At 43.7% G+C, this 23,913-nt stretch overlaps 5 protein-coding genes across 6 annotated transcripts; 3 read left to right on the forward strand and 2 right to left on the reverse strand.

Moving 5' to 3' along the window:
* Positions 1 to 141: 141 nt before the first annotated feature.
* Positions 142 to 2,613, reverse strand: BCIN_10g03850 (hypothetical protein). Its single transcript, XM_001546049.2, has 2 exons — positions 2,258 to 2,613; positions 142 to 2,204 (listed from the first exon to the last, which is right to left on the reverse strand). Exons 1-2 carry the CDS (start codon positions 2,268 to 2,270, stop codon positions 493 to 495), a joined length of 1,725 nt encoding a protein of 574 aa, XP_001546099.2. The 5' UTR covers positions 2,271 to 2,613; the 3' UTR covers positions 142 to 492.
* Positions 2,614 to 4,862: 2,249 nt separating this feature from the next.
* Positions 4,863 to 7,636, forward strand: BCIN_10g03860 (hypothetical protein). The gene has a single exon (XM_001546050.2). The coding sequence runs from the start codon at positions 5,367 to 5,369 to the stop codon at positions 6,585 to 6,587; it is 1,221 nt and encodes a 406-aa protein (XP_001546100.1). The 5' UTR covers positions 4,863 to 5,366; the 3' UTR covers positions 6,588 to 7,636.
* A 1,141-nt stretch (positions 7,637 to 8,777) lies between these two features.
* Positions 8,778 to 13,748, forward strand: Bclov3. Of its 2 annotated transcripts, none has more exons than XM_024695587.1 (5): positions 8,778 to 10,232; positions 10,532 to 10,908; positions 10,963 to 11,777; positions 11,826 to 11,976; positions 12,026 to 13,748. In XM_024695587.1, exons 1-5 carry the CDS (start codon positions 10,179 to 10,181, stop codon positions 13,014 to 13,016), a joined length of 2,388 nt encoding a protein of 795 aa, XP_024551382.1. In that variant the 5' UTR covers positions 8,778 to 10,178; the 3' UTR covers positions 13,017 to 13,748. The 2 variants fall into 2 exon arrangements, with proteins under 2 accessions (XP_024551382.1, XP_024551381.1); XM_024695588.1 differs by having other exon boundaries at positions 8,778 to 9,997.
* A 14-nt stretch (positions 13,749 to 13,762) lies between these two features.
* BCIN_10g03880 (hypothetical protein) lies at positions 13,763 to 19,400 on the reverse strand. Its single transcript, XM_024695589.1, has 5 exons — positions 17,494 to 19,400; positions 16,668 to 17,421; positions 15,918 to 16,535; positions 15,436 to 15,820; positions 13,763 to 15,389 (listed from the first exon to the last, which is right to left on the reverse strand). The coding sequence occupies exons 1-5, from the start codon at positions 17,759 to 17,761 to the stop codon at positions 14,514 to 14,516; spliced, it is 2,901 nt and encodes a 966-aa protein (XP_024551383.1). The 5' UTR covers positions 17,762 to 19,400; the 3' UTR covers positions 13,763 to 14,513.
* A 1,161-nt stretch (positions 19,401 to 20,561) lies between these two features.
* BCIN_10g03890 (hypothetical protein) lies at positions 20,562 to 23,764 on the forward strand. Its single transcript, XM_001546056.2, has 4 exons — positions 20,562 to 21,806; positions 21,862 to 22,044; positions 22,362 to 23,108; positions 23,200 to 23,764. The coding sequence occupies exons 1-4, from the start codon at positions 21,741 to 21,743 to the stop codon at positions 23,341 to 23,343; spliced, it is 1,140 nt and encodes a 379-aa protein (XP_001546106.1). The 5' UTR covers positions 20,562 to 21,740; the 3' UTR covers positions 23,344 to 23,764.
* Positions 23,765 to 23,913: the final 149 nt, after the last annotated feature.

A 23,913-nucleotide genomic window follows, 5' to 3' on the forward strand; every position in this document is an offset into this window, starting at 1 on the left:
CGACTCCATCAAACTTTCTACACATATCAAAATTCTACGATCATCTGATTTGATATTCTGATTTCATATCCTACTTTCTTCGAGATGCGAACGCAGAATAGATTACTGTCTCATATTATGCTGGACTCACATCACAGTAGCTGAGATTTTTATGATTAGATAAATTGATATCAAAATACAGACCAAGACCAAATAAAGAATATCAAAACTCTTATTCCAAGCGTATACCTCCATCCCTATATTGGCAACCCGAAAATGTAATAGGGCGTGCCTGGTTTGCCTCCTTCTTCGTTACAGTACCCCTACTTCACGTAACTACCCATCCAATCCATCCCCGACAAACACCTGTCAGTAAAACACAAAACTCACATACCAAGTGCATACCTCCGTCATCATATTAACAGGCTGAAAATTTGACCCAGCTCGCCTCTTCCATTACAGTACTCCAACTTCACGTAACTACCTATTCAATCCATCCCCGCCAAATGCCTCTCAGTAAACCATAAAAGATCCCGGTGAACCCTCTAGATACAGACTCTCATCTAACTTAATGCTGAAATCTACACCTTCCCCATTTTGGTTTGACTTATTTGATTCAGAACTCGAACCGACATGGTTTCCCGGAAACTTCAACTTGGACAAGTTTTGGGGGTGATCCAAGCCAATCTTGTTCTTCACATAACTATTCTCAACCGACGCATAGCCTATCCGCGTATAGAAGCCATTTGGTGACATCGCCCGCTCCTGAAGGAGTAATGCATGAAACCAATAATCTTCATGGCCCGGCCCATTCGAGTTTGTCAAGATAGGAAGGACTATCAACTTCTCTCTGCATTGGTTGACTGGTGTATCTAGCCTTACAACCATATTTGTATCTTCATCCTTCCCAGCGAGGAAGGGAAAATCACTATCTCTCTGATAGTTGACAAGTTTGTCGCGTATTAGCAGTCCTCTTGCACGAAAGTATCCATCCGAAATGCAACCAGTGTCATGGACGCTGGAAACGGGCGTAACTCGTACCTCGTCAATTTCAATGTGATATTTGGTATTTGGACGGATGAAAGCAAGGTTAACAAAGCCGTCCACCGAGGCCCAGGACCAAGTCGGTGCTCGATAGTCTTTCGGACGAGAATTGGACATACCCCACCAAAGAAGTTGATCAGCAAACATAGATCTCCAAAGGCCTGCCACATAGCTATCATCAAAAACTGCCCGTGTGCATTTGGCCAGCGCACTGACTGCAGCTAGTTTGTCCGAATCTTTCGTTAGATGTGTTTGTCCGTAAAGGGAAATCCACTGTACCCATCTATCGTAAGCAATTCCTTTCATGGTCTTATTAGCTCCGTCTATCAGATACTTCCTTTCATAGAACTTGGAGACCGATAGTGGTCTGGCCTTGAAATTTTTCTTCTTGCAAACATTTGGTAGTCCTGCTGGGTATGTTTCGCAACTAGCCATCTCCCTGCATTCCCAGAGTAGTTCACTATCACAAAAATGGAGTGAACGAGGTGACAAGACACGTTCTTGCAAAACCCAGCCTCGCTTTAGCAGTGGTCCACTGTACAATCTGTCGTTCCAGATTTCTTTGTTGAATAAATAGAATAGATCGTTCTCAGCATCTTCCCATTTTGACTGAATTGCTGGACATAGCTCTAACATCTTTGGGTCTCGAGATCGAGAAAGACCCTCATGACTGTTTTTGGAGACTGTAGCCATGATATTCAGAATACTGTTGCCATAGACATCTTCCATCGAGACAGACTCAGTCTGCCAGTCATCGTCAGAGTCCTGAATGATACAAAGCGAGTCTATCCATATGTAAGGAATAGACAACTTTCTAGCTACAAATATAGCCTCAATAAACGTCTTCGGGAGTTGCTCAAGAGAGATGCCAGCCTTAAAACTTTCCAGGTTCGAAATTGTGAGCTTCAAAATATCAGAATCTCCCCAGCAATGACTCAGGGTTGAATAATGTGAAACCTGGGCCACTTTTTCCTTTGTTACGACAAGCCTGGCATGTTTTTCATCTTCATCAATTCGAAGCAGTCTAGTTGGCATGAGGCAGCCAGATGCTGGTGAAGTGGTGCAGGTGGTATGCTTCAATAAACATTCACAATACCACTTCGAGGCTTGTGCTAGTGCAGCATCTGACATCGTGGTATCGCCCGCGATTGATGCATGATTTGTGTATGGCCCACCATACTCTAGATTGAAGTATAAGTATAGCTGGTTGGCAAGATCTTTAACTTTGACCTACCGTCGTGTGACATTACGTGAAGATCATGAAAATAATCATCTCCAAATCGAAAGGTAAGGAACCATCGTCCTTGGTCAGATACTCGATAGAAGTGCCATGTTGAGGATTTAATCAAAGGAGAGATTTCTGCGAGTGTATCCTTAATATCTATCTCCCTGCTGAGAGATGCCAGTAGTCGATGACAAACCCAACAGCCAGAGGCCGAAGCATCAATAATTGATTGCAAGGAAGAATGATGAGGATTACGTGCCCGGAAATATATCTCACTCAACATTTGACGACCACAAAATATCTTTTGGCATTCTTCGCAAAGCATCTTGAATCTATATACAACACCGTAAGACAAGCAAACATACAAAGGAGGTGATGAAATGTCGTCTAACGTTGGGTAAATTTTACATTCGTCAACGCGGCTGATTTGCGCCGCAAGGTCATCTCAACGAAAAACGTAATCCCATTCACCTATTTGATTGGTCCATAATCACCTAGCCAATCATGAATTGCAAGTTCAACGGCTAAATTGGATATACCAGAAAAACACACAATGATACTCAAGTTGAATACTTATTCAACCAGATATCCAATGAACCAATTGCCCAACAAAGCGACGATGATGACGAAAATACTGTCGACACACCCGTATACACCCATAAAACATGTGCGCAATATTGCTATCTGTATATGGGCTTTGGGAGTAGAAATTGAGTGGCAACCTTATATATGCTTAACCCAGCTCTCAGAACAACAGACCAAAAAAAATCCAAATAATCCAACGAATTGAAAACAATGCAAGGTAAGTAAATCATCGAAGAACACAACGTCGCTTCAATACTTCGTCTTCTCCCCATCCCAATCATCACTGCATGTATCAAACCAACAAACTTCCACTCCTTCGAGCTCACAATATCAGCATTATAGTCAGTCAACTGCAAAGATTAAATTGAAGTTTAAGTTTAAGAAGCGAGGTCGTCCTCTCACCCTTAAAAGTCTAAAAGCTTGGATCATCTACATGTCAATCCGCAAGATCTAACTAATAACCTATTCATCCACTCGTCAGGTTACTTTTCTTCTAAAATTTCTAAAATCGACATGTCTATAAATATTTCCCATAAATAAATTGTCACAAAACATGAAAAAGAGTTTATAATTCACGGGACAATAGCTAGTCCACGATGATGATGATGGGATGAGTGACAGCCACATGGTTCACTGTTTCACTTTGTTACGTTTTCCAGCATTTCAAGTATTTTCTACAAGTTACTGATATATATATATATATATATAACATTTCGAACCAACATATAGAATTCTGCCGAGCTATTAGTAGTATCGGTTATTTAATCATCCAGCCAGGGGCCTAAGTGAGGAACGAATATGAGATGAAGAGGAACAAGATACCTATATATATATACCCAGTAGGTGCTAGTCTATGCAATCTCGATATCGAGGTCCTCGAGAATCAGATCAAGATACATGCACGAATATTCCCAAATGTAAAAAGGTAATGACGTACAACTGTATTAGAAATGAAATCTTGCAGAGAGATACAAACAAGTACAAACCAATCAGTCTCTAGACAGGAGAAAGAAAGTGGATTAATATGAAAGTACACTCATACTATACTGCACGCCTATGAGTCAACACACATATCCCCCTTTTTTATACAGCTCAAGATATTTCCAGGACATAAATCGCTAAGGAAAAAGAATATTATAGCAACAATTTCATATTTTTCGCTCAAGTAATATAACAGAATACATACACATACCCAATGCAAGACCGAAAAAAACTCTCCAAACAAACCCAAAACCCCGCTCTCACATCTCCCCTCTTCCTCGCTCCCTCCCCCCACATCTCCCAACAGCAAATCCTCATATCCAGCCCCTTCCTATCCATTACCACACGGCCACAACCCAAAACCTAAACCCTAAAACCTACCTCAGCAGACACCACACCATTCCCAAATCCTCCTACGCCGCCGGATTCAGCACACTCACAATACAATCCTGGATTACAATTCACCTCCACTTCTCATTTTCTTCTCGTGAGACTTCCAGAAACCAAAAAAAAAAAAAAAAAAAAAGGAGATCCATCAAAATCTACCTCGCGAGAATTTTAGTGCAGGCGTCGTTGATATCGTGGTGGAAAACTTGACCGCGGGAGCTGGAAGTTGATGTGGGGAATGGGGTTGTGGTGTTGCTGCTGAAATTGGGGAGGTGGAAAATGCAGTTGTAATCTGGGATGTGATGATAGTTGGTGCCCTAGAAGACGAGGGAGTTGGGAAATTTGTTTATGGTGTGATGGAATTAGAAGGAGAAGGAGAAGGAGAAGAGGAAAGAAACATAGTAAGTGTCTAGATATCAAGAAGACCTCTTTTCGCACTATAACATATAGAATACTTTACGCAAAACTTTTCAAAATCAATCTGTTATAAGAATCAAAGAAAACAACACTAATTTATCACAGGTAGAGAAGGGGGAAAAAAAAGAAAACATAGTACACTCGTTTTTAGTATTGAGATTTCTTATTCGTAAAGATTATCAAGTAAATCTCCAAATACTTCAAATACCCATATCTTCACTTCCTCCAACCCTCTCTCCCCCCTGACTCAATTCCCACTCCAAGAGATCTATTAAAGCAAAAAATCTCCAATGTCCAAATTCCCATCCCATCCCATCCCAAATATACACTCCCAAGATTGTAAAACACATTCCCAAGAAGCCCAATCAATATTTCCGAATTCGTCATTCCGTGGCACGCACATCCTCATTCCTCCCTTCACCACCTCTTACCCGAAATCGCCAATCCCAAAATTTCCCAACCTGCGTTCATAATACTTTCCTTCCCCTCGTCTCAAAAAGGAAAGACTGACTGAAACTATCTCATCACCTAGGAAAATTTTAAACTCTCTTTCCGTCATTCCTTCATTCTTTGATGTTTTCGTTATTTGGGCAAGCTCCATCCAGCTCGTAAGACTGTTAAATGTCTATGTATTTGAATGACTTCGAGTAATGATGATTGGAATTTTCAAAGATCTTCCAACTTTGATGTATAGCAAGAATTTGTAACTTGCTTTCTGCTTTGCTTCTCATTTTACTTCCATATGACAATGCCTTTTCCTAAGAAATTGATCCCATTTGCTTCGTTACTAACTGCGACATTTTTGCTTTTACTCTGCAAGCCATTTCTCAACACTAGATTGGAACCGACTGAATCAGGACCTAGTCAATGGCAAAATGATATCCGATTACATGGTGCGAAATGGAGGGCGATGCAAGAAACACAAAAACCAATATCGTTTCGTCCAGGTATAGTGAAACCATTTCCTGCGACATACTCGAAAATGCTCGTTATCTCGAGGACGAAAGAAGAAGATGTGAATTGGATAAAAGAGAATTTCGAGAATGATACTAGTATCCAATCAACCATATATACAGCGGACGACCCGAAAGCCGAATATCATCCACCGAAGAATAAAGGTCATGAGGTTATGATATACCTTTCTTATATAATTGAGAATTATAACAATCTTTCGGATGTCAACATATTCATGCATTCTCATCAAATGACATGGCATAACAATGAACTTCTCGATCTCGATGCCGTTCAGATGATCTCAAGGCTCTCTTCCGAACGTGTTATACGAGAAGGATATATGAATTTGCGATGTCATTGGCATCCAGGATGTCCAGATTGGATGCATCCAGGGATAGTGGAGGAGGATGATAACAAACAAGAGCAGACTATCATGGCAAGAGCATGGTTGGAACTTTTCCCACTTGAACCTATTCCAACAGTGCTTGCACAACCTTGTTGCGCACAATTTGCAGTTTCGAAAGAGAGGATTCGAACTCTGCCACTGGCAAGATACATTTCCTATCGGGATTGGTTGTTGAGAACCGAGATATCGGATTATATAAGTGGTAGAGTGTGGGAATATATCTGGCAATTTGTTTTTGCAGGACAAACGACATTATGCCCGAAAGAACACATTTGCTATTGTGATGGGTATGGTATTTGCTTTGGGGGAGAAATGGAATATCAAGCATATTGGGAGAACCAAACGGAAAAGGATAATTTGAATATTCGACTTGAGGACTGGAATGTACGAAATGGAGAGATGCAGAATTTGATAGATGAAGGAAGAGGAGATGAAATGGAGAGTTCGGAGAAACCCGACTCGGCAATCAAAGAGAAGCTAGAGAGGGAGATTGCTGAAATCCAACGCTGGCTAGAAGCAAGCAAAGAAGAAGCAATGAAACGTGGGGATGTGGCTCTCAACCGAGCGATAGAAGCAGGTAGAGAATGGAAAGACGGCGATGGATTTTGATGACGTAGACGGATCTATCAATTAGTTGAGTTGTGTCATTGTGTCTTGCCTTTCTGAAGGTTCAATCCGATCATGATTTACTCAACAGGTGAAGCTTGAGATTATCTCCAGTTAGTTGTTGATCACGGTACTTGGTCACGACAATCTTTTTCTTGGGGGAGAGCACGTGGACGAGTAACTCCAACAAGGGATTTCCTAGTTTGGGAAAGAACGATCGACGACTGGACGTCTGGCACTTGACGTTCACTACCGTAATCTTATATGTGGATGATTAACGGATGACTGGCGTGCCGGCTCTCAACCCACCAAATATCTATGCGATCACTCAGTAAGGTAAGGTTACATCAACGTTTAACCTCATGTCCCCTGAGAGATTCTGAAAGATCCCGCGCCCCTGCCACACAAACGCGGACCACATGTCGATCACGTGTAGGGTTCATGGCCCTCGAGTCCTTGGGCCTGTGACGGACGTTGTCATGTTTCCTGGGTGTGGCATGAAGGACAGGTGAAGCCATTCCAGGTATGGCTCGTCGAGATGGTTGCGATGATGGATTTTCCGATGGGGTGGGCGAAGGATAGGGATAGGGATAGGGATAGGGATATACCTACACCATGATGTGATTTTCAGCTTGATTTGGAAATTGGGAATGGCAGAAATTCAACTGCAAAGGATGATAGCGGATCAAATATATGACGGGAGGGAAGTGACATGTAATGTAAAGTGGCACGAAGTGGATGGATGAGGGGACTGGGCGAGATGAGATGAGATGGATCATGGTTCTTTGCAACTTTTCAATACCTATCTGTTGCTCTATTAACCTAGGTGATGATGGTGATGATGATGGTGATGATGGTGATGATGGTGATGATGGTGATGATGGTGACGATGTTGATTCTTCAAATGAAGTTATGTGGATCTACTCTTCCAAGGGGGTTTCCATCGCATACAGAGTGCATACCTACCTACATAGCATGAACCATCCATCCACATGCATTCACCTATTCAATCAATAGGATAAATCCCACGAGCCCCACTCCTTTTTCACCCACCCACCTACCCACCCACCTACCCACCCACGACACGACGATCGGCCATTGGAAGATCCGACCCATAGTATGCTTTCCGCCTTGACTCGTTTTTGGTCTCCGCGCGTTCACATCTTTTGCTTCTTCTGCTTCCTTTGCATTCTCTTTCTCGATTCTTCATACAATTTTACGATCTCGTCTTGGGTGAATGGTCCCAGCTGCCACGGGATCAAGATCGATCAACTTCCTCTCTCATCGCAAGCGAACCGTGTTGTAACTTATCCTCCGTCAGTTAGACTGGGTGACTGGGCGACTGGGCGACTGGGTGACTGGCGCTCGACGGGATTCGATATCTGATAGATTAGATCAGCTCGAGATCAGCCAATCCACAAGGGCCAGACCACCGAGTAGCAATATGATATGGCGTTGATGTACACTATACACTGTACACTGTACACTGTACATGGGACCCGAGACAGTGCGAAACAATCCACCGATAATGCTGTCTCGAGGAGAATAAGATAAGGAATGTGCCTTGGGAGAAGATGGTGAAAAGCACGTCGGTGATATTCTCGTCACGGACAATGAGATGATCAGGCACCTTGTCTCGAGCTTGTATTTTCCATGTCACTGTCACATTGACCGTTACACAACGGCCTTGTCTCAATTTTGGTGTATATACTATCTGCTGTATACTATGTGATATGTTGTATGCTATGTCATGTATGTTATGTGCGCATGTTACAAGGCTACAAGAGTTCCAACGTTTACTAGTGACATTGCACCAACATCTGCTTGGTTGTTGTCGTTATATATAAATATAAAAGAGGGCTTGAGAGGCAAAGAGTGGGACATTCACACCATTGGCTAAGATGCGTTCTTTGAAGTACCACCTCTTGAGTAAGTTTGTTAAGCAAAGCGACGGTGTTGCTTTTTTCTATTACTTGAACATGACTTGGTAAGAGGTACATGACCTACCCGGCAGCTACCTCTCATGATCAATTGGTTTCAGCAAGATGGGTTTGACGAGAAAGTCCTTCTTTTGTACCGTATTACAATGTGCAATGCAATGCAATGCAATGCAATGCAATGAATGTGCAATGCAATTTACCATGCCATGTCCCATACCATGTCTTCTCTTAAGAATGTGCTTTTCTTTTTCCTGCTTTGAGAAGAACATTGGATGAACACCCTTCTCCCAGAAAGCAAAGACCCTTCCTTCATCTGAAGGCTTGAAATTTAAACCGTCGTGCCAAATTGGACGAATGGATTCATTTGAATGCCCCTGCTTGAGATCAATAGTCAAGAGCCACGGACGGCATACGACTACTAGCACATTGTAGAGCTATTAAGTAGTCTGGGCAGTGGAAGCCAATGACAATTGCTTCCCGGCAGCACCTTCCTCCCTCACCGAACTCACTTGGTTCTTCCGCATCACGATTCGAGACTCACGATTCACGTTTTTGCTCTCTCTTGCCGGCTCCTCGCACGACTTGATCGAATGAGGAAATCGATGGGTCAAGGTCATTCATGGTCATGGTAGCTTCTTTCCTCTTCAGCCCCAGATTACTAAGTTTGGCCATTTGGGTAGGAAGTGAGGAATGCTCTGGACTGATTTGGGTCGCTGCTCCTTGCTCTCCTGTCTAGGTATCGGGGCGTCGAGGGAAACAGAGACAGAGACAGAGAGACAGAGACAGAGAGACAGAGAAACAGAGAGACAGAGAGACAGGCACGCCACACCGGCCTACCTGCGCCACAGCAACTCACCTCCCTATCTGCCTCCCGAGGTGGTGTTGTGTGTTTTGCACAATTTGCACCTCAAAGACAGAGGGAATCACTCCATAAGAAATCATAACATTAATTCCTTTTTCGAAACCTTAAGGATATGGACATTTCACGCCAAAAAGCAACTCCACCCCGGGTCACAATATATAATGGAATGGTCCCGTCGTCGGACACGCTCACTCATTTAGATTGGGGGAATTAAACTTTCGTCTTAATTTTTAATCTTCCCACTTTCCACTTTCCACTTTTTAAACTATTTACATCGCCACAAGGATTATACCAGTGGCCCTCTCTTGATTCGTCAATTCGCCAGCTGTGCCCAAGAATTTCACCCTAGACTCCCGATACTCCCAGGATTCGTCATGTCGACGAAGTCATCAGGATTTGGAGATCAATCACATTTACCACAACCCCTCCAAAGAAAAGGTCGTGCGTATGGTCCTGGTGTGCGGACTATTATAGGCGTTGAACGTAGCGGTTCTGTTATTGGTGGGAACGGGGATGGATCTGGCAATGGCTTTGGCAATGGAAATGCAAATGCAACTGGAAATCGGAATGGAAGTACTCCTCGTCTAAGGCCGCCTCCAATTCTGTCTTTGGTATGTCATAAAACTACTCACATCAGTCTGTGCAATTCTCCTGTCTTTTTTCTCTCTCCCTCGCGGTGCAATTCCAATTTTGTATATCTTTCTCATTTCGACCATTGGAATAGACACACAGGCATATACATATCTTCACCATACTCAAAATCGGGGGACATCTCCTTTGCTAGTTGCATAGATGTGGAAACACTTGAAGCAGAAGAGAAGGAACAGCCTTCAGGATACATCCCATGTATGTTGATGATCATCATTTGTTTTCTCCGTCATTTACAAGGGCTTGATTGAGTCTTCACGCAATTTCAACCATGTCATACTATTGATTTTCATCGGAGAATTAATTCTTCACTTGACGCATTCTTGTGAAATGTGGGAAAGGGGACAACTTCAAAGCGTCACTTAATTTCACTTGTATTTATTTACTGCCATTCAGTGCCTTGCCGTTCAGCCATTGATGCTCAATTGAGCTTTGTGAAGAGAGCAAGACGAGATATTATTTTCTAGCTGAACTGACATCACTCTTGCCACAACTAGTTTCCTCACCCTAATCAATCGACATCTACCACGTCTGCGGAAATGAACATGCAAGGTTTAGCGGATCGTCGTAAAGGAGCACTTACTTATGCAAAAAATCCCGGCTTTACACTCCCCACCAAAATCGACGAAGCAAGTACAGGAGAAGAAGAAGAAGAAGGCGGTGCGGAAGTGAACGACATACCATTTTACAAACCCTATAGGCCAGGTTTGGGGGGACCCCATTTGGCAGGGCCCTCGCAAGCAAGTCGGTCAAGAAGACATTCATTAGAGAGAGGATTTGATTCTAGCAGTCCAAGACGGGGAACTGCATCACCCACACCCAGCAAGGCGGCAAAGATTCTACAAGCTCAAGTTGGTATTCCTCTGCGGACAAGGTGAGTTTTAAATAATCATCTACTGCTTTGATAAAGTCAGTTGACGCATCATAGTAGTAGTCTATACAACGAAGAACACCGTGAGTCTGGAGAACATCTACCAGAAGCATTCGATATTTCAGAGAGAGAGGGGCGCACAGAAATTAGAGATTCAAAGCCAAACATACTATCTTCACCACAATCAATATCTTCGCCTTCGACAATGCGTTCGCGTTCGCGTTCTCGAGGTGGCTCCGTGTCGTCATATCAAACTAATGCGACATCTTTACCAGCACTGCAAAAGACAGGAGTTCTAGAAGATGGAGAAGTGTTGGAACCATTAAATGAAGAAGATATTGATCCTGGATCTTTTGACCTTGTGGCGGCAACTGAGACTGGAGGCAAACGATATTCTCTAGAAACAAGATCAGAACAGCTCTTTTCGACAGAGCATCTACGAATAATCTTCAGTGATCCTTCACTACTTTTAAGATTTACTTCTTTTCTAGGCGCACATAGACCTTCTTCAATTCCTATACTCATATATTACCTAGATGCTGTTAAAGCACTCAAGGCTATTTCATATTCAAATGCAATTGCGGAAGCTCTGGAACCAATTCCGGGTTTTGATTTTACTGCGACCGCAGCCTCTAAGACAATGAGCAGTGTGTTAGAAGAAAAGGCGGCAAAGGCTTTCGATGTTTTAGTTCGAGAGGATCTCCCTGCTTATATTACATGGGCATACATACAGACCGTCAGTATATCGATCCAGAGACGAATCACTGGAACTTTACCAGCGCATCTGAGAGAGGCATCTGAGGGCTTAGCTGAGGTTTTTTGTTTAACTGATCCATCTCGTCCGGATAACCCTATTGTTTTTGCTTCTGAGGGTATGTTTCAATGAACTAAATGGTAGACTTTAGCTAATCATAATTTAGAATTCCACCGAACCACACAGTATGGTATGAGTTATGTTCTTGGCAGGAATTGTAGATTCTTGCAAGGACCAAAAACAAACCCGTTCAGTGTGAGGAGAATTCGAGAGAAGATTGAGGCCGGCCAGGAACATTGCGAGACTTTTCTGAATTAGTAAGTTTCGTCTGAACACGCTAGGAGATGATGGCTAATCAAATAATAGTCGACGAGATGGATCTCCATTTATGAATCTCCTAATGTGTGCCCCACTATGCGATAGTCGAGGCACGATTCGATATTTCATTGGTGCGCAGGTCGACATTTCGGGTTTAGTCAAAGAATGCTCAGAACTAGAATCTCTACAACGTCTTGTTGCGGCAGATAAACTTGCCGAGGAGCGTGAAGCAGAACAAGCAGCAAATCCCGATGTTGAACTGGAGGAGCTCCCAGCACCGCCACCGAAAGACGAATTCCAAGAATTAAGCGAGATGTTAAATATGCAGGAGCTGGACACAGTACGCAAGTGGGGAGGAAGAATGCACAAAGAGACCGAGGAGGATCACCCTGACAGCAATTTTCAAAAGGGCAACTGGCATAAACCAAGATTACATATCAAGAGTACAAGTCCCGAAAATCTAAACACACAACTTGGACGTGTTAGTGGAAAACTTGGCGGTATATATGAGAATTATCTTCTTGTTCGTCCATACCCCAGTTTGAGAGTTTTGTTTGCAAGTCCGACACTTAGGGTGCCTGGCATTTTACAATCGCCTTTCATGGCAAAAATTGGGGGCAGCAATCGTGTTCGTGAGGAGTTAACTCAAGCTCTTGCTGATGGAAGAGGTGTCACTGCTAAAGTACGCTGGGTAACAAAAGATGATTTGGATGGTCGACCACGCTGGATACACTGCACACCACTTATCGGCTCTAATGGCTTAATTGGTGTATGGATGATAGTTATTGTCGATGATGAAGCTTCACAACATAACAGCAAGAGATATAGACTCGCCCCAGCTGTGGATCCAAGATTTGGAAGAACTATACCATTTACGGGCAAAGCAGAGAGTAGTGCGGGAAGTATCCGGGATTTCTCCATTATCCATAACGATGCATCCTCATTTCAACCAAGAACTCCGAGATCACACAAAAGTGTTGATCTTGACGATGAGGGTAGTATGAGGAGTGGGAGTCCGTACACTTTGAGGATTGATTAATCGATCCATCTGAAAACATCACGATGGGAAGCGGGGGATCCTTGGTATTGTTTGCTCGCGATGTAGTTTTCTTTTGTCGTGGAGGTTTCAAGTATCGCTATACTACTAGCTGAACAGCTTAGGCTGATGGACAGGACGGGAGGTGGTTTGGTTTTCTTCTTCGGGCGATTGCGTTGCATTTTAGCGTGTTGTTTTTCTTGTCGCACTATTGTTATGAATTTGTGTTTCAAGCATACTGTATTACTTTTACTGTCAAGTCATATGGACTATGAAGATGAGAAGTCCTTGTTGGGGGGAAGGGGGGAAATAAACGGATGGGATACGGGAAAAGGGATGAACGGGGGAAGAAAGACAAAAGAAAGATGATTGAAAGGAAGATAAAACTTAATATTGCAGCGAAAGGGCTGGCATGGTTGCTTGCAAAAGGAGGATGAACGACATTGGCATTGGCATTAACATCAGGTTGGAATTTTTTGGCACTGGGCATGATGATGCACTTATTGCTTTGGCTATGGCTAGAAAATTTGCTTGGCTAGGGTGGTTGGACTGTGTATAAATAATATGATACGATACCGACTCATCGTTAGGTATCTCGTTAGATTGAATCTCTCGAATACGAATATTAGTCCATCGAGAGAGTTTGTTTGTTGTATCTTGTGCGTTTGGATAGTGATGGTGATAGTGATGTTTATGTATATGTATATGTGTATATGAGAATAAGAAATATTTGCATTTTTTTTTTGTTTTGTGGAGGGTAGGTATGTAGGTAAGATAGATAGATAGATACTAGAGTATACAAAAGAAAATTTAATCTCAATCTCAAGTTGGAATTGGATTTTGAGTTTGAATTTTGAGTTTGAGAATCAGATAGGGGAGAAAGAAGAGAGAAGGAAGAAAATACGTTTAATTTTCATTCCATGAATTTCTATTCTATCCACTCCTTTCCTTTCCTTTCCATTTCATTCCCACCTAACAAAGTCAGTCAAACTCAAACTCCATATTGCGCTGTGCACAACCCTAATACATCTATCCATTAACATGTGCATAACATAACCATAACCATAACGCTGATCCCATCCCATTCCATTCCATCCTATATGTTTACCCCTCCCCCCCTCCTACCCTATCCTACCCTACCTCCGACCACTGTCAAAATCAGACGCCCGAGGTATAATACAATACATCATTTACACATTACCAATTCAGATTTTTGAAACCATCCTGGTTCATACATATATCACTTGATATATTTCGAACATGCGACGGAGGAAATAAGAAGTCTTGAATCATCTCGTGATCTCTTGCTCTTTCTCATCCTTTTCTCTCAAAGAAAAGTTGACCTCCACATAGTCCCATGCCGCGTTTCATTCGTCCATGCCGATCCATGCCGTGCAATACTGAAACTCTTCGCTGAAGATGAAGCAGTCTGTTGATTTCCATCAACTTGGTAAAATGTAACAATGTCCTTATCCGACGAATTTCATCCAAACCCCCTTTTTACCTAAACCCTTGACCTCCCATTCCACTCCACCCACTCCCTGCTCCCCGCGTATCGCCCCCAACATTATCGAAGATTCCGTCCAAATTCATGCCAGTGTTATACACCAAATTCTGAGGATTAAATCCCGTACCCCCGGCTCCACTCGTGTTCGTATTCGCGTTTGTCCCGTGCATCATCCCACCCATGCTCCCTCCACCAACTCCTACGTTTCCACCCCCAGATCCCGCCCCAGACATGTCGAAACCGTGCTGAGCCTGCATCATATACGGAGGTAACGGGCCGAAAATTTGTCCCTCCAAATCATCAAACATTCCATTTCCAGTCCCTGCTCCGCCACCACCACCCATATACATTTGCTGGGTTCTTGTATCATCTACATCATTTTCCTGCTTCATAACTTGCGCATCGAATTCCATCATCGGCTGATTTGGATACGCAAAAGGATCTGTAGATGGGAACATCAGTCCTGTGAGATATGGTATACTGTTGTTAGCATTGAATTGATTTTGTACACCATATTGTGGAATGCTATGAGTAGTCGAAGCTGTGCTTTCAGGAGTGCCAGCAGTAGACAAATCACTCGGTGATACAAGATCTTGAAACCCTTGTCGAAGATTTGGATTGGATGCTGTGTTTATGTGGAAGCGGTTGTTTAAATTTTGCATTGGAAGACCGCTGGCGTGGAGAGAGGTGGGGGTTTGGGGGAATGTCGTCGCGCGAGGTAACGGGGTGAAGTGACTTGAACTTGGTCTTGGAATCTCGGGACTACTATGGTGCGTTGGTTGGGTAGATGATGGTGCTGATCTTTTCTTCTTTGACGGAGCCGAAACGGAACGATTTTTCAACTTCTCTGGTAGTTGTTCAAACAGTGGCTAATTTGGGTTAGGTAAATATTTCATTGGGGAATGGGGCACTAACCTTGAGAGTTTCAGAACATCTATCAGCGGCCATACTTCTTTGGGCAAGACCAATTAGAGCATCCTTTCCATCGTTTGCGTCTGCCAAAATTTCTGCGGCTCCGCTCTTATCGGGATTCTCAAGAACGTAGTATACCAAGGATATGACAGAGAAGAAGGTTGTGTACATGGTAAACCAATACGCCCCTACCAATAGACCCTGCTTCTTCATCCCTGCAGTAATATGAATGATATTGCGGGCTACACTGACACAAGCTGCTGCACATGCATATGATCGCTCATCAATGGTTTTTCCAGCACAACCTTTTCCAGAGACATAATGAAGAAAGGGTCGATATAACATCATTTGAACATGCGCGTATGCTAGTCGTAATAGTTGTTGTATACTACATTGCCGTTAGTAAAGATTCATGATCACTTCAAGATCTAGACCACTGGAAGTAATCTCGTATCCTATATCAAAGTATAGCATCCTTGACTCACCGTATTAATTCGGGTGTACCTTCACCTCCAGGACGTAGTCCCATGGGTAGCATGTCCAGCCAATCTGCTAGATCCTTTTCAATCTCTCGGATTTTTGAGTGACTAATGGTATATGATGCCTTGCTATTCCCTGAAATAGATTGCTCCAAGCCCTTTATTGGATAGATGTGTTTGACAACCTTCGAAGTGATACCCATGAGTCGAGTATGAGCATTTGAAGCCACTAACAATGACATCTTGCCAGGAGGCATAGGAAGTATCGCATCCTTAGTTATGTACTCATCATCTACCTCAAGTGGCATATCTTGGTCAATGTCGTCGCTACTTAACATTATTGGAAATCCTAGAATAGCAGAAACATAGGTATCAAGCTTTCGTATTAACCAGAATACTCGCTTTCTAGTTTCTCGCTCAATAGGATTGAAATTGCCGCTGAGGCTACGGTGTAAGCCGATGCGTAATGAAGATCTCAAGGCAAGACCTATGTAAGAATAACATATGCTCAAGTTTGATGTTGCTTGTAAGAACATGATCATGAATATAATCGTTTGCAAAGATGTCATGTCGCGACAATCAGTCAGATCCATCATTTGTCGAGCAGCTTTGTAAAATTTGAATCTGACGAGATGTTAGTCTTGTAATAAATTGGAGATGAAGTAGCACAAGACATAGGCTTGTACTCATCCATGAAGTTCGGGTAAGACGAAGCTACGAAGCTATATGCGCACTGTCGCTAAAGACTGCACTCACCCTTGATCCATACTACTTTTATACTTCTTCCCATCCGGGTCCGTGGAGTTGGGGGGCTGTGACGAAAACATACAGCCCAAAGCTAAAGCCATATACAATAACGGCAGAAATTTATGCTCTTCATCACCAAAACTTTCAGGTGGTAGATCGTATATCCTATTAAACATTTCATAAAAACTGGGTTCATGAACGAAACGTAAGAGGCAACAAGCGCAATGCAATGCATCTTCACATAAAGACATGGCTACTTCTCGGGGAGGCAGATCCATTGTGTTGGGAAGACCAAAATCATAAGGAGAATCAGTAGATGATCTTGGGGAATCGAAAGTGGGTGGCATTTGCGCACTTGGTGGTTTGGGAAGCAAGTTGGGAGATCCAAGTAAACTACCAAATTGTTCACGTAGACGTCTAATAAAGACAGTTCCCGATGAACCACCATGAAAGTCCCAGTTTCCACGTTCGTCAAGATCGAGTTGCCCTGTGGATTCTATCATGGATCGTAACTGCGCATCCTGTTCTGATAGCTGTGGCTGTTGAGGGGTCCCGCTTGGCAGGGAGCTCGTGGTCGACGGGGTCGTCGGCGCAACTTGTCGGTGCAGTAATGATGCCGCATCTATGTTTGGATCGTTTAGATTTATGTTTGGAAGATAGGCTTTTATAATGCTTTCTGCTCGCTGTAGACGAAGCTCCAACGATTCGACATACTGCGGCGCCGGGTTCCTTCTTCTATTTGAGGGCTGATCATATGTACAATCTGTCATGGCACATTGGTCAACGATGGATGTAAAAAAAAAAAAAAATACGCAAATCACAAACAATATCATACCATAACTATATACAGTGCAATGAGTACAAGGTTGCTTTCCATCACACTTTATTTTCTTCCTCCTACATTCATCACACGCCCTCGTAACTCGTCTCCTCTTTTGCAAGGGCGCAGGGCGTGGCTGCGATGAAGGCGCATGCAAATCTTCTGCTGGCTCCAGGTCGGGAGATGATTGATTCGGACTGAGAGGAGTTTCTTGACTTGATTGAGCTTGACCTGGTTGCGATTGCGGCTGTTTGTCGGTTGATGTGCCTGATGTGCCTGACATCTTTGATGATTAAAAGAATGAAGATTGAACCAAAAAAAGGACTTCTGGAGTCGCGATCTCAATGAGAGAAAGAAAAGGATGAATCAATGGCAGACTTCTATTATTCTGCTACGATTCATGGAATCACAAATCGGACTGGCCGAATGAGGTATTGGTAAGGAAGGTAGTGCTCGGGCAATCGACCCCTCTTATTCTTTATTGCGTAGTCTTGACGTTGACGCTCTCGGATATAAGGAAAAACTGGGCTGAACAAGCAGAGTCAATAGGAAAAGGATAAGGCAAGGTCGTAGCAATTGACAAGAAATAGTCCGCTTGGCAGCGCAAAAGATGCAGCTATCGAGGGCTTGGGAGGTATGACAACGTATGGGTGTATGGATGTATGGATGGGTGTATGGATGGGTGTGGTATATAGTGTGCAGTATATGTACGAACGTATGTATGTATGAATGTGAGAAAGCAATTAAGAGAGAGGGCGAGGTCGATCGTTCTTTCTAGCGACTCGATGGAATTCTATTATGCATAAATTGCATGAAGTACCCAGTCTGCCGAATAATACCACGCCATTGGGGGAAAAAAGCAGCTTTCTTCCTCTTCCTCTTCCTCTTCCTGTTCTTCGTGCATCTAGGGAAAAAGGTATGGGGACGTAAAGAAAATCATGGATGGAGTAATAAATGTCACTGTACCATGGTTAAGCCGTTCCTACAACGAGATAACGACTAATAAGACAAAGGATGATTTCACCCAAATCTGCAAGCAAGCAAGGCGGGCGGATCTTGCGGACATACAACGATGGGATGGGATTGGACTGCATAGATTGATTAATTGGGTATCCCGAGCTCTACTCTCTTTTGGGTCTTTTGGGTCTTTTTCGTTGGCTTTGAAATAGATTGGGAATATTGGAATAATTGGGTCCGCCAAACGATCGAAGGGGCCAGTGAAGTGAGTGGAGGGAGGGATGATGGGGAAGGGAAGATGGAAAAAGAAAGAAGCAGTTGCTCCAGGGTACAAGTTACAAGTTACAAGTTACAACTTACAACTTACAACTTACAACTTTCCCAAGGTCGGTCGCTCGGTCGGTTGGTCGATAGGGAGACGGAGAGCTGCTCCCCCTCCCCCTCTCCCCCTCTGCTCGCGCGATGCATCCATCCCTCGTGTATTGTCGATTGCTCTCCAGTGGACGGTCGTTTCGTCGTGCGTCGATGGATTGCTGAGCAGGCTGCGGATTGATGTGACAATAATTCAATCAAATAATCTATAATCTCTCTTCTCTCTCTGTACGGGACGGAGCCAATGCAGGAAGAGGGAAGCGATCGCCACGCGCTCTTTCCCCATGTGGGAAGGCGTGGAAAGCTTAAAGGTGCAGAACAGTGGGCCGAAATAGAAAGATTTCAGAAAACGCCAGAACATCATTGCCAAGGCACTTGGGATCATTCGATAAGAGGTCCGCCGCCGAGCGGGATCACTATCCATTAAGTAATCATGCGCAGGGATCGTGAAGGGATGGATTCCGTATTCGCTCGATTAACCCCAGTTGGGCCACACCGTCACCGGACTAGACCGCATGCTTGCTAGGCCTCGAATTATGAAAGTCGGAAAGTCGGAAATCCGGGACCGATGAACGTGAGGCGTGAGTAGAGACGAGAGAGAGAGGGAGGGGGGGGGATCATGGAAAACGGGCGAGCGAGAGAAGACACTGTCGAGTTCCGTGAGGTATTTATAAGATTGCCATTCGTATGTGTTGGCGTGTACTGTGTCTATCTCCTCCGCATCTGCCCTTCGCGACCTCCCTACCTCCCTACCTCCCTGGCGTTTCCAGCCTTGCGAGTTCAAGGATGTTCTCCGTACTATCTATTTCTGATGAGGGGTCCGAGGAGAAACGACCGTGATATCGATTTCAGAGTCTTGGCAAGGCGGAAGCTAGTGAAGGGCACACCATCTTGAATGACTCAAATTATTCACTCGCGTCGAGGGGCCTTATTCACACGCGACGGGCAGCAAGAAACGAAATGTGTGTGATTCGCATCTGGATGTTCGCTGTGTTTGGATATTATCATTAGCAGGTGTATAATTCCTTTCCATCTTCCATCTTCCATCTTCCACCTTCCACCTTCCACCTCAGAAGAGAAGTAGATGATTCAACCACACTTGAGCCACACCCTCGCACTTCGTACAATGCTTGGAAATCCATTTTGGTGTGTAGTCTAACTGTGCATGTGGAGCAGCTTACTGCGATTACCCACCTAGTACCCAGCACATGCATACACATACACACTCTCGTCCGTCCCATCCTCACATTTCACATTTGGCAGATGACTGTAGTTTATCCAGAATCCAGATTTCTGAGAAGCCCTTGGGTACTGCCCGAATCAGTAACCACTCAGATCAAGAGATGCGCACAATTACATTATGAGATTTATCATGTTTTCCGCTATCTTGGGGGGACTGCAACCGGAGACCGTTCTCGCGTTTGTGTGCCTCTCACAGGGTGTGCCCATAGGGTAAGAGACAGAGAGGGATTCAGATAAGGCTGGAGATACATCGTCGGCTCTTTTTTCTTTTTCTTTTTCTTTTCTCTTACGTTTGCACTCTGCACTCTGCACTCTGCACTCACTCTGCGCTCGCGTCTCTGTGTCCATCGCATGTGCCGTGCTTCACATCCGTGTTGTCCTGTTTTGCTTTTTGGGAAGGCCGACTCGACCCAGGTATCCTTGCTGAAATAATACGGGCGCTTTCAGATGACTTGCATCAAGGGGTCATTTATGAAGGACGAAGCATTGTGATCCTTTCACGGTCTTCTCTTGTTCACGCAGTTGCCAATCCTGATCAATGAAATGAAATGAATAAATACTTGCTGGGCACCCAGGTAGCCAAGCACCCGACAGAGAGGTAGGTATGCGTGCTCCCATCAGTCGTGATCCTTCCCCGATACAAATAGCCTGTTGGAGTTTGGGGGGGTTGGAGTTCTGGCAACCACATCCATTCCGATTCCCATCGTTCAACGACGCCCTGCACCCACGCCATCCCCCCACGAAAAAAGCAAGCCGCAAGCCGCAAGCCACAAGCCACAGCGCAACTATCATAAGCCCAGAATTTCTAGACTCTCCTTAGTGCCCGCATAAAAATGCACCAGGTTGAATGAGGGGCAAAATTGAAAAAGGGAAAAATTTCAAAGTTGGAAGGAGGGGCATGGCTGCATTAGAGTGCGTCATATCTTACCCGTATTCCGTACCTCTGTGGCATCAACTTTTACGAATGGCAAAACTGCAGAACCACACAACCATTATATATCATTGGCTTCGTGCGCTTGACATCCATGATATGAGACGGCGAGCTTCATGGATTCTGTGTGATTTTCGTCTTGGTAAGGAAGAGAGACAGAGAGAGGGGACAGAAAGAAAAAGAAAAGGAAAAAAAGTGCAGTGTACAATGTACAATGTACCTACAATCCTGTAAGCAAGAGAAGATCCATTCAATGCAAATGGCTCTTTTATTTGGGTCTGTCTGCCAGAAAACCACAATAAGTGTAAATCTCTTACACACATGCTCATTTTCATCCTCGTCAATTGGTCTGTCGGATTTGCTCTCTGGGATTCTTGCTTTGCTGCCACATACCCGCGCTCTACATAGTATAGTATGACGGTTAGCAGGAAATATACCTTGGTCGCAACTTACACTTTCATATGATCGCTACGACTATTTAAGCTCGAGAGAATCGATTTTCCTTCCAGTCCTCTTTTTATCTAGCATTTATTATTTTTGGTCCAATCGACTTGAAAGATTTGTAAAATCTCAGATTGTACCTGAATTGCCTACCTTGGATTGTTCTGGAAACGAACAACAAAGGAAACCTTGGACCACTTCGCAAAGCTCTACTTGAGATATAGATTGCTTGTATTGATTAGTGTGTCTGCCGTTTGGATCCTGCTATTGTCATTTACAACTTCAATCGATAGATTTGACTTAAAATATAACCAGCAAGATGACTTCCATGAAACCAATCTTCTGTGCTACCCACCCCAGAGCATGCTCTACCGCATTCGAAAGAGTGAGTACCACTTCACCCCGCAGCTCTCGCAGCTAATTGACTAATACGTATTCAGGTCTTTATGACTCGCGATGACGTCCTTGCCTGTGTTCACGAACCCTTTGGAGATGCATTCTACTTTGGTCCCGAGAGACTCAGCCCGAGATATGAAGACGATGAAGCCGCGCGCAAGGAGAGTGGTTTCGCAGATAGTACATACAAGACGATTTTCGAGAGAATTGAGAAAGAAGGCAAAGAGGTTAGAATTGAATCCGCTTTCACTGTCATCCCCGTCTTTCCTTAAGATGGCATTGGCCCTGCAGCTTCACCGGAGCTCTCGAGATTGGTTTTGGGCAGAAGACAAGTGTCTGACACTATGGGCTCCGTTTTTACTATTTGATACCCAAATATTCCGTACACCAAAGTCACCATCGCGCCAGTCCTATCTTTTGTAACCCGCATTCTCTTTGACTCTCTAAATTACGTCATGGAAGATTTACTTTTCGTGCGCCCGACTTTAAATCCTTACAAGCATATATTTTTGTTCTGATGGACCAACAGCTTACACCAAAATAGGGAAAGCGACTTTATATCAAAGATATTATTCACTACCTTGTGCCTCCTCAAGGGAAACCAGCATCAATTGCTCCCTCACTCGGAGGTAAAAGTGTCAAGAAGGGTGTCGGCACCAACGGCGAAACAAACGGAGTAAACGGGGTGTCAAATGGGGAAACCAATGGGGTTAACGGCCACACAAACGGCCATACCAATGGACACACCAATGGACACACTAACGGCACCACCGCCAAAGCCCCATATCCATATAACACCGTCGCTGAGCCCGGAAACCCCACCGTTGTCCCCGCCGAAATCCTCAAGCAATTCCACTTCACCTTCCTCATCCGCCATCCCCGTTCTAGCATTCCCTCCTACTTCCGCTGCACCATTCCTCCTCTGGACAAAGTAACTGGCTTCTACGACTTCATGCCTGAAGAAGCCGGTTACGATGAACTCCGTCGCGTATTCGATTTCCTACGCTCCAATAACCAAGTTGGACCCAGCAATGCCGGAACCCCCGAATCCCAGTCTGAGAATCTGAAAGACGGAGAAGTGAGTGTTACGGTTATTGACGCAGATGATTTGTTGGATAATCCAGAGGGTATCATTAAAGCTTATTGTAAAGAGGTGGGCTTGGAATATGATGCCAATATGTTGATTTGGGATACCGAAGAGCATCACAAGAAAGCGCGCGAGGCGTTTGAGAAATGGAGGGGTTTCCACGATGATGCTATTAATTCTTCGAGTTTGAAAGCGAGGGAACATGTAAGTTTTTCTTAGCCCTCTTCTTATTTTCCCCTCTTTCCATTGAACGGAAATGGATACACAAATTTGCATTCTAACACTCTGAAATTAGAAAAAGAAAACCAAAACCATAACCCAAGAAAACGAAGAATGGGCCGAGAAATACGGCGCGGACGCGGCGAAAATCATTAGAGAAACGGTGGATGCGAATATTGACGATTATGAATATTTGAAACAATTTGCGGTTAAGGTTTAGGGAGTTTCTTCTTCTTTTTGGAAGAAAGGGAGGGAGGGAATTCTTGAGGATTGTTATAGAAGGGCAAATGGAAATACAGAATAATAGAACAATGGCTGAAGAGCCGGATGAGGGAGATGCTGGATGGCTGGGTAGGGTTTGGGATGGAATGATGATGATGATGATTTGGGGATTTGGGGATTAGGATTTGGTGGATTAGTGAATGTGAGGTTTCTGTTTATAGTTTTTCTTATGGTTCAAATGTGAATATGAACATATATGTATATGTGTTTGTGTATATGTGTGTGTGTGTCTGTATGCTTTGATATAAGATCGAGGACATAGAATCAAGGACACAGAATCAAGGATACAAAATAGATAATATAAAATAGATAATATAAAATAGATAATATAAAATAGATAATATAAAATAGATAATACAAATACAAGATATAAGTACAAGATACGAGACAAAATAAGACAAGACAAGATAAAATAACAAAAAAACAATAAGAATAAAATGAAAAATGAAAGAGGGGGAGAAGGAGAAGGAGAAGGAAAGGGAAAGGAAAAGGAGAAACTTCGCTTGTG

Source organism: Botrytis cinerea, chromosome 10 (genome assembly GCF_000143535.2).
Source record: "Botrytis cinerea B05.10 chromosome 10, complete sequence".
In the NCBI taxonomy this organism is placed as follows: domain Eukaryota; kingdom Fungi; phylum Ascomycota; class Leotiomycetes; order Helotiales; family Sclerotiniaceae; genus Botrytis; species Botrytis cinerea.

Coding starts and splice junctions, on each gene's coding strand:
- Bclov3 (XM_024695588.1), top strand. CDS start 9,761: ATGTCGACGAAGTCATCAGGATTTGGAGATCAATCACATTTACCACAA. Junction 9,998..10,531: donor CGCCTCCAATTCTGTCTTTG/GTATGTCATAAA, acceptor TGCCACAACTAG/TTTCCTCACCCTAATCAATC. Junction 10,909..10,962: donor GGTATTCCTCTGCGGACAAG/GTGAGTTTTAAA, acceptor GACGCATCATAG/TAGTAGTCTATACAACGAAG.
- BCIN_10g03880 (XM_024695589.1), bottom strand. CDS start 17,761: ATGTCAGGCACATCAGGCACATCAACCGACAAACAGCCGCAATCGCAA. Junction 17,422..17,493: donor TTGCACTGTATATAGTTATG/GTATGATATTGT, acceptor GTGCCATGACAG/ATTGTACATATGATCAGCCC. Junction 15,390..15,435: donor GATGTTCTGAAACTCTCAAG/GTTAGTGCCCCA, acceptor AACCCAAATTAG/CCACTGTTTGAACAACTACC.
- BCIN_10g03890 (XM_001546056.2), top strand. CDS start 21,741: ATGACTTCCATGAAACCAATCTTCTGTGCTACCCACCCCAGAGCATGC. Junction 21,807..21,861: donor GCTCTACCGCATTCGAAAGA/GTGAGTACCACT, acceptor ATACGTATTCAG/GTCTTTATGACTCGCGATGA. Junction 22,045..22,361: donor TTGAGAAAGAAGGCAAAGAG/GTTAGAATTGAA, acceptor ACACCAAAATAG/GGAAAGCGACTTTATATCAA.
- BCIN_10g03860 (XM_001546050.2), top strand. CDS start 5,367: ATGCCTTTTCCTAAGAAATTGATCCCATTTGCTTCGTTACTAACTGCG.